Raw genomic sequence first — 15,975 nt, 5'->3', positions numbered from 1 at the left:
GGCTTGGGAAGTTGAAACCGAAAGGGAGGGAGGCGCGGCGGCAGGAGGAGACAGAGTGAAGGTAAGCGCACGAGCTGGGCCGAGAGGTGAGGAGGTGGAGGTGGGAGGAAGAGTAGGGGCGCCGGGCGGGGGCTGCGGAGCGGGGACGCGACCAGCCGGGCGGCTCTCACTCGGCCTCAGGGGCAAGTCCCGACCTGTCATCCTTCTCGGGGCTTGAGGTCGTGTCCGAGTCTCGGACCCACACCGCCTGACTCCTGGAGTTTGTAGGTGGGGGTGGGGATAGAAGAGACGAACCCAAGCCACAGGTTGCCCAGGTGTGAGGCCTCAACGCAGCCACATGAAGTGCTTTTTTGCTTTCCTTTGCCTGGATAATTTGTCTTTTCTTCTTTTACAAAGTTTTGGTAACTTTGTTTTCTTCACGTAGATTTTGGGAGAGAAATCTTGCGTTTTCACCCACACACTGGAAAGTAAATAAACAGGGTAGTTGACCATGTTTGATTCTGAGTGAATTTGGCATCGAATGAGCCTAGAATGCCATTTTGAAATAAGTGGATGTGTCTATGTGTGCTAGCGAGGTTTTGTGAGTACTGGGCAGTTCGACATAGGTTTATTATCATAAGTTAACTTAGTCGAGGAATGCATGTGCGCATGTATTTGCTGTTCTTTGATTTAAAAGAAGCATAATTCTGGGGGCAGCTAAAAGTTTGATATGAATGATGTCACATGTGCAGTTCAAGCTAGTTACGTTTTCTGTCTTTCCCTAAATTAGGTTAGGTTGGCAAATGTGTCTCCATCACCAGATTTCATGTTTCATAAATTTAAATCTTTTTTCTGATTTTCAAAGTGTTCTCAAAAGCTTTGAATTCAGCTTTTGATTAACTCTGGATTGTACTCTAGTTCATCTTGTATCTTATTTTTAAGGATGGTTGTAATGCTAATTTGCATGAGAAAAATGACCTTTAGAGCTGCCACTAAGTGTAGGCTAAGTAATCTTATTTATCTTAGTGAATTAATTTTTCTTGGCTTAGTTTTCTTGATCCCTTCTGAATGGTTTTCTTTTGTGATTCATGTATTCAAGTTTTCAAGCTCTGTGCTTGGCCTGGGAGATCAAGAGAGATGCAGTCTCTGTGCTCAGGGAACTTTCTGTAATCTAGCAGCATCCTTTTAAGAGAGAATCTTGACTAGGCTTCTTTTTCTTGCCCTGCACTTCTAGTTGACCAAAGGAAAGTTTTTTACAAGACTGTGTTTTTGTCAATGTTTATATGTGATTGGGATTGAAAAAGGAGCAGATGATCTTACTTGAACAGCATGAACTTGACACTGCCTTTTATCAGAAAGATAATATCCATGCCAGTGGTCTGCCAAAAACGAGGAATTTTTCTTTTTGCACAGTTTAAATATTAAGTTCACGAGTGGAAATAAATTTCTACCTTAGTAAAAGCCTTTATTTTTCCTGTCTTTACATTGGTTTCATTGATCTCCTGTGAGTTAATAACTTGTAATTCAAAAGAGTTTTGTGTACAAAGTTTATTCAGCATGAACATGTGTGGCACTTATTGAATGAGGTAAATTTATTACTCCATTAACACCTTCCTTGGAGAAGTAGTACATGTAAGTCCTGCTGTGGTTTGAATGTTGTCCCCAAAAGTTCATATGTTGGAAATGTAACCCCCAATGCAAAAGCATTGGGAAGTAGGGCCTACTAGGAAATGATTGGGTCATGAGGGCAGAGTACTGATGAATTGATTAACAGAGTTATCATGGGAATGGATTAGTTATCTTGAGAGTGGCTTGTTATAAAGAGAGCTGAACTCATAGCGTCACTCTGTGTCTCTTGTGCTCACTTGCCCTTGTGCCATGTTATGGCATGTAGCATGAAGGTCTTTGCCAGATGCCAGTGCAATGTTCTTAGACCTCCCAGCTTCCAGAACTGTGAGAAGTACATTTCTTTCTTTGTAAGTTACCCGGTCAGTGGTATTCTGTTATAGCAGAAAATGAACTAAGACAAGCCCTTTAGGTAGTATATGTCTTGATATAATGTGACACAGTTTTCAACTTTGAAATGATATCTACCTGAAATAGAAATTTTGGCAAATACAAACATTTATGGCAAGAAAATGTGTATAATTACTCAGAAGGAAAGAGTGAGATATTTAGTTTGTATTTCGCAATCATCAGAAGGCAGGCAGTATAGTTTATCTCTTACATTATACTGTAAAGTTATTCTAAGCAGGAATTAGATCTTATTTCTTGTATGTTTTACCTAATATAATACCTAGCATATAGTATACAAATTCCATATAAATGTTGATTCAACATATACCATCTCATTCAAGTCATCCCTTTGGCATGTAGATGAGCAAGTGAGAATGATAAATTTATTTGTTCAATTTCATTTTTCTGTTACCTGTTTGATATGATGTCTTACTAGTTGTCTTATATCCTGACACACAACTCCTAAAATCCTTGGCATTTCCTAAGTGATGTGTTTTTGTATGTTAATGAACTGACTGATGGTTGGCAACTCCTAGTAGCTTCAGGATGGGGGCTAGTTAACGGAAGAACCAAGGCATGATTAGAAGGTTGGGACTTAGAGCGCCATCCCCCAACTCCTGGGGGAGGAGGGCTGTGAAAATGACTGAAGATTAAGTTGATCATCAGTGGCCAGTGGTTTAATCAATCATGCCTATATATTGAAGCCTCCATAACAACCCAAAAGGACAGGTTTCAGAGAGCTTCTGGATAGCTGAACTTGTGGGTTCCTTGAGGGTGTTGTGCCTCTTCATCAGTATCCATTGTGATGGATAATATCTTTATAATACCATTGTAATATCTTTCATAATAAACTGATAAATGTGTTTCCCTGAGTTCTGTGGGCTACTTTAGCAAATGAACTGAATCCAAGGAGGAGATTGTATAGTTGGGCAGTCAGAAGCACAGGTAAAACATCCTGGGGCTTTTGATTCACATTATAAGTGGGGGGGGGGCAGTCTTGTAGGACTGAACCCTCAACCTGTGGGATCTGACACTATCTCCATGTAGATAGTGTCATAATTGAATTGGAGGACACCCAACTGATATCTGCTGCAGAAATGATTGCTTGCTTGAATGTGTGAATAAACCCCCACACACTTGGTCACAGGATTCTTGGTGTTAATTGTTGTGTGAGAACAGAAGAAAAATAATTTGAGTTTTTTCTATTCTTGCAGAGGGGCAGGTGTATATTCCTTGGATCTATCTTCCAGAGGCTCATGCATTAGGGTAAAGTGAGAATTTTGTTTTTCAGACATAATCTGTGCCAGACTCTTTTCCACTGGACCAGAGGGAAGAATTAAAATATACACTGCCTAGTGTGTGGTGGGTGGGTCTGCTTTACTTTTTTTTTTTCTTTGAGTAATGGGTGTGCTTGTTTGATTTTTGTGGGATACTCGTTCTGATTAGTCTAAAATAGAGAGACAGAGACAGAGACAGAGAGAGAAGATTCACCTCCTCAAGGTAGGGGAGATGGCCAAAGCCCCAAAACAACCTGGCCATAACTAAAAGAGCACATGGTTGCACCATAGCTTTGCAAGACAGTGGCTACTGGCTGCTCACAGTTAAGTCCTTTTAATCCTTCCTTTTCATGGGGAAGGCCATTAAGGTGATTGGGTGGTGGTCTGCTCCACATCAGCACAAAGGGCACGTAAGCACAGGTACTTACATCTGGTGATGGACAGCCATGGTGATTGCTGCCATGGTGGTGGACTAGATAGGAGGAGACAAGGGGAGGGGTTTTTGCTGCAAAAGACCTGTCAGATGTTTCCAATCCATAAATTCCTTAGCAAAAAGGTGGTCTTATCGTATCTATGGCTTCTGCCAGCTAAGGGGTGATCTTTGACATTTTACCTTCAACAAGGAACCTGGAAGTTTCTTAGAGATTATTATGGTAAACCATTAATTGAACGATTGGGCTGTCCTTGTCTCACATCTGATAGAGATTTGCCAAGGAGGTGGGGTAGGCTGCCAGCTTGGTCTGCAGAACGCTTCCTAAAACCTACCTATTGGAAATTTATCTATGTCTAACCTGTGCTAGATTCAAAATGTGTCAGTCTAAGCAAAAATGGTTATGCTGAGGCAAAATGTGAGTTAAGTTTAAGTTTCTCAGAGTCTCTCATTTCGATAAGTAATTAGTTGAATGAGAAAGAGAAAGTTAGAGAAAGTTAGAGAAAGTTAGAGTTCTATACTAATTTGTTGTTTTTAATCATAATATATTGCATATAAGCCAAGCTCGGTGGCTCAGCCTGTAATCCCGCGCCTTTGGGAGGCTGAAGGGAGTGGATTGCCTGAGCCCGCGGGTTTGAGACCGCCTGGGCAGCGAGACCTCATCTCTACAATAAATCAAAAAATCAGCCAGGCATGGTAGTGCATGCCTGTAATTCTGGCTACTTGGGAAGCTGAGGTGGAAGGATCACCAGAGCCCAGCAGGTCGAGGCTGCGGTGGCCGGGAGCGGCCACTGCACTCTAGTCTGGGCGACAGAGTGAGACTCCAACTCAAAAAAATAAAAAATAAAAAAATAAAATAATAATATATTGCATATTATATGAAACGTGTATATGTATGTATTTTACTAGGTTGCTGTGCTTTCTCTATTCTCCTTGCTCTAAATGTGTTTCCTGACTTGATTGGGAACTTTTCAAGGGCAGTTCCTTCTTGCTTAAGAATGAGTAAGAATCTAAAGTGAACTTGTTAGGTGAAAATTATGAATAACTAAAATTATCCTTGAGAATCTCTTAAGAGTACAGCAAATTGGCACAGCATACTGTCTCTCAGTATGTTCTGTATAGCCATGTTTTTCTTTCAGACTTGGAACGTATCACAATTTTTTAGATGAACTCCAGGTGAAAAAGTTGACTTGTATTTTATGATCACCTTGTGTGTGTGTGTGTGTGTGTTTGTTTTTTTTTTCCTTTTTCTTTTTGAGTTGAAGTCTTACTTTGTTTCCCAGGCTGCAGTGCAGTGACTTACACACACACGTGGCTCAGCGCAGCCTTGACCTCGTGGGTTCTGGCAATCCTGCCTCAGCCACCCGAATAGCTGGAGCTACAGGTGTGTGCACCACACCCAGCTAATTTTATTTATTTATTTATTTATTTATTTATTTTTTTTTTGAGTTGGAGTCTCACTCTGTCACCCAGACTGGAGTGCAGTGGCCGCTCCCGGCCACCGCAGCCTCGACCTGCTGGGCTCCGGTGATCCTTCCGCCTCAGCCTTCCAAGTAGCTGGAATTACAGGCTTGTGCTACCACGCCCGGCTGATTTTTTGATTTATCGTAGAGATGAGATCTCGCTGCCCAGGCGGGTCTCGAACCCGCGGGCTCAGGCAATCCACTCACCTCAGCCTCCCAAAGGCACGGGATTACAGGCTGAGCCACCGAGCCCGGCTCTATTTATTTTTTTTGTGGAGATAAATGTCTTGCTATGTTACCTAGGCTGGTCTTGAACTCCTGGGCTCAAGCAGTCCTCCCATCTCAGCCTAGCAAAGTGCTGGCATTACAGGCATGAGCCAACGTGCCTGTCCCACATTGTATATATATATTTAAAAGGGAACAAGTGTTAAAAACTGGGGCCATGCAGTGCAGCAAGATGCTCACAATTGAGTGCATATGGGGCACTGAAACAGACTAAGAGATCAACATATTCTTGTTGCCTGTTCCCCTTTGACTCTGAAGCAGGTATTTATAAGTAAAATAGGCAGAATCTCCAGTATTGCTGTTTTTGTCTGTCTCTTCTGTTTTTGTTTGTTTTTTAGCCTATGTACTGCATTTGATAGATTAAAATAAATGAACCTATGATGTGACTCCACTGTATTAACCAATTGATGATCATAAGGTGTAGTACAAGTAAGGAATAAAAGATTAAATTCTCTTTAGGATTTGTCATGAAAAAAATCACTCCCTTTTGAAATGGTATAATAGAGGATTATATATAGATAATATGTCTATTAAGGCTGATGTTTTCTGAGTTCTGATCTTGCCAGTGTTAGTATCACAACTAGATTTTTTTAAGGTGCAGTAAAATATAAATATTCTAGTTTCTTTTTTCAAACTGTGGTTTGTGGGTACAAAATTCTGTTTTAAGTATTGAACTCTTAATTTCTAATTTTCTTCATTTACAACCTGCTCCATTATTTCAGTGATCCTTTACCTGCACTATATTACTTTGCCTTTTCTAATAATTCCCCAGTATCCATAATTACTAGCAACTAATTACTCATTAGGAAACATATACTCATTAGGAAACATGATTTTGAGATTTTTTAAAAATTTGCTTATTATGAGAAGTACAGTAACTGTTTTCCTAAAGTTGCTATCAAGCAACCAGACTCTCTTTAGAGTTTAGAAACACAGGTTTAGGGCCGGGTTCAGTGGCTCAGCCTGTAATCCCAGCACTTTGGGAGGCCAAAGCAAGTGAATTGCCTGATCCTGTGAGTTCGAGACCAGCCTGGGCAACTTGGTGAGACCTCGTCTCTGCAATAAAAAATAAAAATAAAAAAATAACTGGGCATTGTAGCATGTGCCTGTAGTTCGGGCTACTTGCAGGGCTAAGGTGGAAGGATCGCTGGAGCCTAGTAGGTCAACGCTGGAGTGACTGTGAGTGTGCCTTGGCACTCCAGCCTGGACGACAGAGTGAGACTCCAACCCCCCCCCCAAAAAAAACAGCACAGGCTTGGTACATGTGGTACATGAAGATAAATCTTAAATTTTTTGTATATGGCGCTTCAGGAAAGTGTGTACTAGAATTCTAGCTCACTGGTTATTGGCTAATATTATTTAACAAAAAGAAACATGTAGTGTTAGATTTTTTTCCTCCCTATTTGGAATGTTAAAGAGGGCCATTTTTCAAGACTTTTTATTGGTAAATACTTCTAATAAATTTCAAGATTCATTCAGATGGTCACAGGTGGATACTTTGGACCAGTAAAAATAGGATTTTAGGGTTTCAGTCTTAGAAATTATATTTGTTTTAGGTGTTATATTTTTATTATTAAAGGAATTTTTCATTTATGCATTTGTAATTTAGTAGGCCATACTCAATGTAGAATAAAAATTTCTGAGGTAACATTATGTAGGCAGTTTATTTTAATGCTTGTTCATTGTGAACTTATAAATCAGCAATTTTAACCATGAACATTATGACTGTAAAGACCTCCTAGCTGAACATCTTTTCCTTTTGTCTGAACCTCAAATTTAGCACTTAATCGCCCTCATCATCTAGGCTTCATTTTCCTACTGTCCTTGTGTTATAAAAACTTAACCTTGGTTCATACCAACCTTTGTGCCTATGCCAGATTGTTGCCACTCTAAATTTATGATTTCCAGTATGAGCTGAACATTAATTGCTACCTGAAATAGGGTTTGTTAATTAGTTTCCTGTCTTTCTGTTGGTGGCAAGATTAAAAACTTTATTTGCCTCTGTATTAAAAATTCCATGTGATCACTTTTGTGAGCAGTCTCAGCATATCTTTTAAAAAAAAAGGAGTCTTTTTTTGTGGAACTCCCTTTTAGCATGGTTTTCTTTCCCCGTTCACCCTCTGCTTAAACATGTTACAAACATATACACTTCTACTCATCCTTCCATCTGTACATCTTCTTCCATCCAAGTCTCTCTAGACCTCTGCTTTTCTAATTATAGAAATGCACTCAGATTCTCTGTATATCCAGGATAACCCCATTATTTCACTGCCTCATGCCTTTTTTCCTTTTCTTTTATCTGGTTTCTTTTTTCCCCCATTTTCTCCATTTCCATTTATCCTTCATCCCACTGAAGTTTACCTTCTTTCATCATTCTTATGAAACTGCCTGTGCTAATATCATCTAAGACTTAAGAATGGCCAATTACAGTGGACTCTGTATCATAGCATGTGACATTTTCTCTTCTCATGTGATATTGCTGTCTTGGTTTGACAGCTCTTTTGCTGATTTCTTTCTTAGGACTCTGTCCATAACCCTCTATTGTCTACTCTTAAGAGGCTTTAAGAGACGGAGTTATGAATGATCTTTAGGTATTCATGCAGCATTTGAAATGGAGTACAAAATGTTGTTTATGTGTATATATGTATATTTTCTTAGGAAGTGGGTCTACAGTTTTATGTATATTTGACCTAAAGGAATGCTTTGTTCATCTAATGGTTTTAACTATGATGAAGTGATAACATGAAATTCTTGCTTCCAGCCCAGACCTCTGATGGGAACTTCAAAACTGTATATCCTACTTGATGGTCCATAATAAAAGCTTTCCAAAATGAAATTAGTAATCATTTCTCTTCCTGCATGCCCTTTTTACATCCAGGCTCTACTCTTCAAACCTCTCCTGAGCCAGGAATTTGGATATCCTGCTCCTTTTCCCTTCATCTTCACATCCAATCTCACATGGATTTATCTTCCAAATACTATACTGATCTCTCTATCCATTCTATTCCACTTTTCCTGACCTTAAATCAGTCCTCCTTATCTCTTATCTAGTTTACTGAAATAATTTTCCAATTGGTTTGCTCGTCTCTAGTTTGACTTCATCTTTAATCTTTTTGCCACACGTAAATCTACAGTATGTTATATATTTTTTTCAATGACTGATCAGGATGCAAAGTGCTTAATTTGAGACATATTTGTTGGAATTCTGCTTACATTTTCAAGTTTTATTTCATGAATGTCTAAATGCACACTCTCAAGTGGTTTTAAAAGCAGTAAGTTTGTTATTTTAGTTTTCTCTTTCATACTTTATCCTTTGGAATAACCTATTCTAGGTCCTTCATCTTTCACCCAAACTCAGCTTTCTTCCTCCGTATCTATCACCCTCCCACGCCCTTAGATGTTCCTCCCTTGTCTTCCCACAATTTTTACTTCTTTTTTTTTTAAATCTCTAGAGCTTCATAAAGTAGGTGATCTATAAATATTTACTCTTTTTTTTTTTTTTTTTTTTGAGTTGGAGTCTTACTCTGTCACCCAGACTGGAGTGCAGTGGCCGCTCCCGGCCACCGCAGCCTCGACCTGCTGGGCTCCGGCGATCCTTCCGCCTCAGCCTTCCAAGTAGCTGGAATTACAGGTGCGCGATACCATGCCCGGCTAATTTTTTTTTGATTTATTGTAGAGATGAGGTCTCGCCAAGTTGCCCAGGCGGGTCTCGAACCTGTGAGCTTAGGCAATCCGCTCACCTCAGCCTCCCAAAGTGCGGGATTATAGGGTGAGCCACCGAGCCCGGCTAATATTTACTCTTTAAATGGATAACCTAAGATTTAAAATTTGTTTTCTCAGTTGCACCTTCAACATTTCAAATACACAAAATGTTGGGAAAATCTTTTTACTGGTACAAAATATAGTGAGTTTGAAGAACAGTGTTCTATAAACCTTGGTTATACCCAGTGCCTAGCCCAGATCCTGATAGGAGAAACTCAGATATTTGTGAATAAGTGACTTATAGGTGACAATGAGCTATCGAGTGATTACAGCATTTTTAGTGTTGGTCGTTCAGCCTGAGGAAGAAAGTAGATAAAACATAATAAGCAGAACAAGTGATGTGCCTTGCTTCATTCTTTTGACAAGTATAATTCATACTGATTATTTTGATGAGCTCTCAAGTAACTTTAAAGTTTACAGATACTGTAGTTTGTAACAGTGGGACCTCATTACTAGGCCCTACTAATTTGATTTCTTTCTGGAGGCTGAGTATATTATCTTGTTTTGTTAGGATTTGATAGGCTTATGAATTAGAATAAAAATCAATGAAGTCTTCCAACTTTTTTTTTTTTTTTTTTGTGTTGGAGTCTCACTCTGTTGCCCAGACTGGAGTGCAGTGGCCGCTCCTGGCCACCGCAACCTCGACCTGCTGGGCTCCGGCGATCCTTCCGCCTCAGCCTTCTGAGTAGCCGGAATTACTTTACAGGTGCACGCTACCACACCCGGCTGATTTTTGATTTATTGTAGAGATGAGGTCTCGCTGCCCAGGCGGGTCTTGAACCCGCGGGCTCAGGCAATCTACTCACCTCAGCCTCCCAAAGGCGCGGGATTACAGGCTGAGCCACCGAGCCCGGCTCCAACTTTTTTTTTTTTAATTCAAGATATCGCTAAGATGTGTCCAAAGAATGGAAGCAGTGGTCCCAAGTACCCCATTTATTAATGAGACCATGTATGAGGCACAATATTAATATATCATATGTCTCTTGTTTTGATGCTACGTTTTGAAAGCACTAACTTGTGCAGTAAAAAAGTAGGTTCTGAGGCAGAATAAGTTTAGTGTCAGGACCTTTCTTTAACGACTTATGATTTCAGTCACGAAGAGGTTTTTGCCACTTTTCAGTGTGGGTAGAGAATTTAAATGCCAATACCTTAAGGCATCTATCTATTGTATGCCTTACTTCATCTCTATGAGTGATATGTACAAAGCACTTACATACTATGTACAGTCTTTGGGAGGTTTGAGAAAAGAAGCTTCTCAATTTACTTTCAGTAAGATTGTATTCTCTCACAGACCCCGGTTGAGAAATACTGTTAGGAGCCATACTATGCACTTAAATTCAAGTCACAGATTTCTTAATAGATGAATTTCCTGATTGCTTACTATTGACTTGAGGCAAAATTGAATGGCGATTTAAGAATAAAAGACACCACCTCTAAGGGTGGTGTTTCTCTAGTATGGTCCTTGACTTGCTGGCATTATCTTGAGACTTTTTGGAAATATAAATTCTCAAGCCTCATCTCTTGCCATCTGACCTGCTTAATTGGAATATTGAGGTGAGGTTTCGGGTGCTGGAGCTCAGCAAGTTGTGTTTCAAGAAGTCCTCCAGGTGACTTTGATATATAATAAAGTTTGAGAATCTCTGTTCTGTGCTGTCCATTGACTCCTTTCATTTTTTTCTACCAAATGTTCCAGAAAGTATGTTATCCAGTGTTAGAAAAATCCAGATGTGATTCCCTGATTCATCTTGTTTTTACAAATGCTTTTCTGAATTCATTCTCAATGTGTAGTTGAAATCTAAAGTCAGCTAACTCAGGATTTTATTTGCAAATTGGATCATTTTACTATGAAATTCTCTGGTGTGATGTAGAGTCCCAACAGTTTTCCCCCCAGCTGTTCTCATACCATTTCCTTACTGATTTGCAATGCAATCATAATTGTTTTTAACACCTTATCTTTTTGTTTTTCATTTGTAATTTTTTTTGTTTAAAATTGGAGTCTTACTTTGTTGCCCTGGCTGGGGTGCAGTGGCATGATCACAGCTACCACAGCCTTGACCTGCTGGGCTCAGATGATCCTTTCACCTCAGCCTCTCAAGTAGCTGAGACTATAGATGTGCGCCACCACACCCGGCTAAATTTTTTTTTTTTAATTTATTGTAGAGATGAGGCTTTGCCTTGTTGCCCAGGCTGGTTTCTAACTTCTGGACTCGGGAAATCCTCTCGCCCCAGCATCTCAAAGTACTGGGATTACAGGCATGAGTTACGATACCTGGCCTCTGATTTGTAATCAAACTGTATTTCCCTCAAAGAATGTGACCTATATCAGGGTCAGGAAACTAATTTGGTTTTATAGTTTTAAAGCATCATTAAAAAAAAAAAAAGAAAGGCAAAGACTATATGGCAGAGATTGCATGTAGGTTGCCAGACCTAAAATATTTACTACTTTGTAGAAAAGTTTGCTAACCTCTGACTGATACGATATTTATTCTTTGAAATTTGTTGAGACTTGTTTTATGGCTTGCTATACATAGATCGTTTTTAACTGTTCCAAATGTACTTGAGAAGACTATGTATTTCATCATCATTAGGTATAGGTTTCTGTGTATGTTTGATGAAATCAGACTTAATAATCGCACTATTCAAGTACTTTGTATCTTTACTGTTTTTTTTTTTTCTCTACAGAGAGTTGGCTTGAGGTCTTCACGCTTTTACTTTTACTTCACGCTTTTAGCATACTTTGTATGTTAAATTTTCACTTTCTCTTGGAGTTCTATATGTTTTTAGTTATTTTGAGGCTGTTTTATCAGTGCATACAAATTCAGAACTTTTATGTCTTCTTGGTGAGCTTTAACTTTTATTATTATGTAGTTTTTTAATCCCTAATACCTTTCATTTTAAAGTCTGTTTTGTTTGATCTGATATTTTTGATAAAGCCACCAATTATGTTTGGTTGTTAGTTGCAGCAAGATCTTACTCTATGCCTTAACTTTCAACCTTTTTTGTTCTATGTTTTTGGTTTGGCTCTAGTGTTTTACTTAATTGTTTAGCAATTTAGTTTATATGTCTTTTGAGTAATTTTAATTATTTATATTTATTGTGAATATTGATTTTTTTGGACTTATTTATATTCTGTATAATCTATAGCTTGTCTATGACAGCATACTAAGTTATTTCTTCAGATCTCTTCACCACTTTTCTTTTTAGCTGTTGCTTAACCTGTCTGTTGATTGTTTTTAATTTTAAGAAATAAATATTTATATTTTAAAAAGTCATATTTTTAAATCTGCATAGTCATTTTAGTACTCATTATTTTAAAATTTCCTCTATTTTGTTAAATATTTTACATAGTCATTTTGTATCTAATTATTCCAGTATATGAGTCATGGATTTCTCAATTATACTTTGTAATAGCTTTGGGAATATAGAAACTAAGAGGAACAGCAGGAGCAAGGAGTAGTTAAGACCTACTGTACCTCCCTACCACTAGTTCTGTCATTTCCATATTGTACATTTTAGCCTAGATAGTTCTTAGTTGTGGAAAAGCTGTCCTGTGCACTGTATATATAGCAGCATCATGGGCCTCTGTCCACCATAAGTCCCCCTCTACTTCCCTTCCAGTTATGATACTCAAAATCTTCAGCTATTTCCAGATGTCCCATGGGAGGCAAAATCATCCCTAGCTGAGAACTGCTTTAAATACTTATATAGCTTGTATGACATTCTTCAGGGAGCCATGCCTTCTAAATTTGTAGATTATAGTTGTGTTATAATAAGCCATCTAAAACCAGAACAGTTCTTTAAGAGCATTTCATAGATAAAGACTCTCTAGTGGTAAATATTATTAGTCTGCGTGGAGATCAGTTTATCAGTATGGTAACAAGGAGATTCAACCAGGTCATCCTCTTTCTCTGGGTGTTCACTCCCTCATCAGCTGCTTTAATTCTTTTCTCTCTGTTCTCTAGTTTGTTACGACCATCTCCTTTTATTCATTTAACAAATAATTATTGAATGCCAAAAATATTCTAGTACTGTTCTATTTGCTAGGCAGATAGTAAAATAAAGGTCTTTTCTGTCATGAAGCTTACTTTTTGTGGGGTGAGACAACACATCAATTAGTAAATAATCAAGAAAGTGTTAAATATTAGTGCTATAAAGATAAGTGTGCTTTGATAGACTAACTGGTTAGTTTTGAATGGCAGGATCAGGAAAGGCTGAGTCTTAGGAGGCATCTCTTAAGCCAAGACCTTCATGTCAAGCCAGCTGTATGAACATCAAGAGAAAGAGCATTCTAAACAGAAGGAAACACTGGAAATTTGTGTAATTTAATCAGTAAGCATAAAATAAATTGGGGGAAATGACAGACAAGTGCTTTCATCTCTCCATATTATTGTCAATAGAAACACAATATTTGAGGCCTGTACTTGGGAATCTGTATAACACATTTTGAGGAAATGCGATAGTAATATCCAGAAACAAGTATTTGTTTCTTTTTCCTTTCTCTTACCACAGCCAGTGCTTTACTTAAAAACAAAATAAAACAAAAAACTTCAGGAAGTGTATCAGAAGAATTTTTCAACATTGGTACCAATGCTTTTTAACTAATTTGTTTCTTGTTTCACTTGTACAGGTCAATTTGTTGAGTTTGATTACCTCTTCCACATCCTTTGAATAGATAAATATCATCTTGTTTTGTTTCAGTTTCAGGTTTCTTGTATGGATCACTGAGTGAATAACAGATGGCTTTACCTCGTCTCACAGGAGCCTTGCGCTCTTTTTCAAATGTCACCAAGCAAGATAATTATAATGAAGAAGTGGCTGACTTAAAGGTAAATTTGTTAGATGAAAACCATTATACACATAGAGAATGGACAAATATTTGCCATTCTTTTTCTCAGTTCTGTGTGCTTAAAGTGGAAGTTTTATCTTGTTTGGTGTGAAGCCAAAATGGAGAATGTGTATATTGATATGTATTATAAAGGAATACTTATGTTAAGAACCTATAACTGTATTTTCAAAGGGATCAGTCAGAACTATGATATTGCGTCTTTTGTTGATTTTTCTGCTGCTAAGATCCTGCCACAGTTAATTTTGCAATTTAATCCAGCAATTTACCCCTGAATCATATGAGTAAGTTTTTAGGTCTCTGGTAAAATTCTTACCAAATGGACAGAAACAACGTCTGTACCTTATCGCGGGAAATAAATCTCTTGAACTTAGAGGTTGATCTCTTAATTGATTTATCTTGTCCTTATAATTGGTAAGAAAGGCATTTAAGTCTTAAAAAATACTGTTATTTAAAAAAAAAAACCTTACAACTAAAACTTGAGAAATTTTTAGTAAAACAAAAATTCATATGGACTGTAGACTCTCTTTTGACATTTATAGTAAGGACTGACCCCTGTTATAGTAATAATTATGGAAAAGTTTTCTTACATGAGTTAATTTTATAATAAATGATGCTTATTTTACCCTTGCTACAAATACAGTTAAATTCCACCAGGGCAAACTGGTTATCACTTTGGAATTTCACTTTTGTATTATTGAAGTATCTTCTTCAGTTTCTTTCCTATATAAATTCTATGGCTGCATTTTCTGAACCACAAATTAGGGTATTTGTTTTGGCAAAATAATTTCTTCTGATGGGTAAACTTACTTATGTAAGCCTTGTAAAGATATAAAATAAACTATATATAGTTACAAGTTTAATTAATATTATAGAAAAAATAAATATATGATACAAAGACTTATAGAAAATTCTTGATATGTAGCTTAAAAATATTTAGAGGAAAGATTCTTATAAATGTCTCTGACATATGGTTTATTAGTTTACACAAAATAACACACTACCATAGACTGTGTGACTTAAACAACAGAAATTTATTTTCTCACAGTTCTGGGGCTGGAAGTCCAAGATCATGGTGGTGGCCAGTGTAGTTTCTGCTGAAACTTCTCTACTTGGCTAGCAAATGGTAGCTTTCTCGCTGTGTTTTCACGTGTTTTGTGTCCCTAGTGTCTCTTGTGTGTCTGAATTTTGTTTTCTTACAAAGATACCAGTCAAATGGAATTAGGGCCCATCCTAATGGCCTTATTTTAATTTAATTACCTCTTTGAAGACTCTATCTTCAAATACAGTCACATTCTGACATACCAAAGGTTAGGTTTTCAACATATGAATTTTGAGGGGACACAATTCAGCTCATATGGATTCTGCTGATCATTTGATAGATATGAGGATATTTTCATCACTACAATGAACTTATATTTAATTCTTAAATTTCTGTAGTTTCTTCCTGAATGTGATTTTGAAGTATATACCTTTTTTGTTACAAAAGGAATAAGAGGCAATAGAGCCCAGCTATAGTCTGTTCAGACCATTTTAATGTATTTTGGACATCTTTGAAATAATTTAAGTTACTGAAATTTATTTAAAAAATAATGTTTCTTATTATAAATGACACCTATGGAGACATGTAAATACATAAATGGTGGATGGGTTTTTCACCCGGAAAGGGTAAATGCTTTATACATGTTGTGAACTTTATGGGTCTGAAGCTATATGAGCTGTGCATGTGAAGAAATGAAGCACATAATAGAGTATGTGATAGATCTGACCCATTGCTCTTTTTTAAAAAAACAGCATTAACTTTAATTGCTGACTCTTTATTTGAATCTATTACGGAATAATAATACCATTTCCTAGACGGTTGTAATTTTATTGCTGAAAGTTTTTAATTACAATCAATAGTTTTCTTTTTTTTTTTTT

The 15,975-nt window shown here is 37.5% G+C and overlaps 1 protein-coding gene across 1 annotated transcript in view; it reads left to right on the top strand.

Moving 5' to 3' along the window:
- LOC103273576 (activating signal cointegrator 1 complex subunit 3-like) overlaps positions 1–15,975 on the top strand; it is a 23,887-nt gene continuing 7,912 nt past the window's right edge. The window contains exons 1-2 of the mRNA XM_021719043.1: positions 1–86; positions 13,911–14,038. Of these exons, the coding sequence (XP_021574718.1) occupies positions 13,949–14,038 (90 nt within the window). The 5' untranslated portion in view covers positions 1–86; positions 13,911–13,948. The remainder of the gene's footprint in view (positions 87–13,910; positions 14,039–15,975) is intronic.

This window comes from Carlito syrichta, unplaced genomic scaffold (assembly GCF_000164805.1).
Source record: "Carlito syrichta isolate Samal-C Ts95f unplaced genomic scaffold, Tarsius_syrichta-2.0.1 Scaffold314092, whole genome shotgun sequence".
Classification (NCBI taxonomy): domain Eukaryota; kingdom Metazoa; phylum Chordata; class Mammalia; order Primates; family Tarsiidae; genus Carlito; species Carlito syrichta.
The sequence above is the reverse complement of the archived record's forward strand: the minus strand, read 5'-3'. Positions and strand labels throughout refer to the sequence as shown.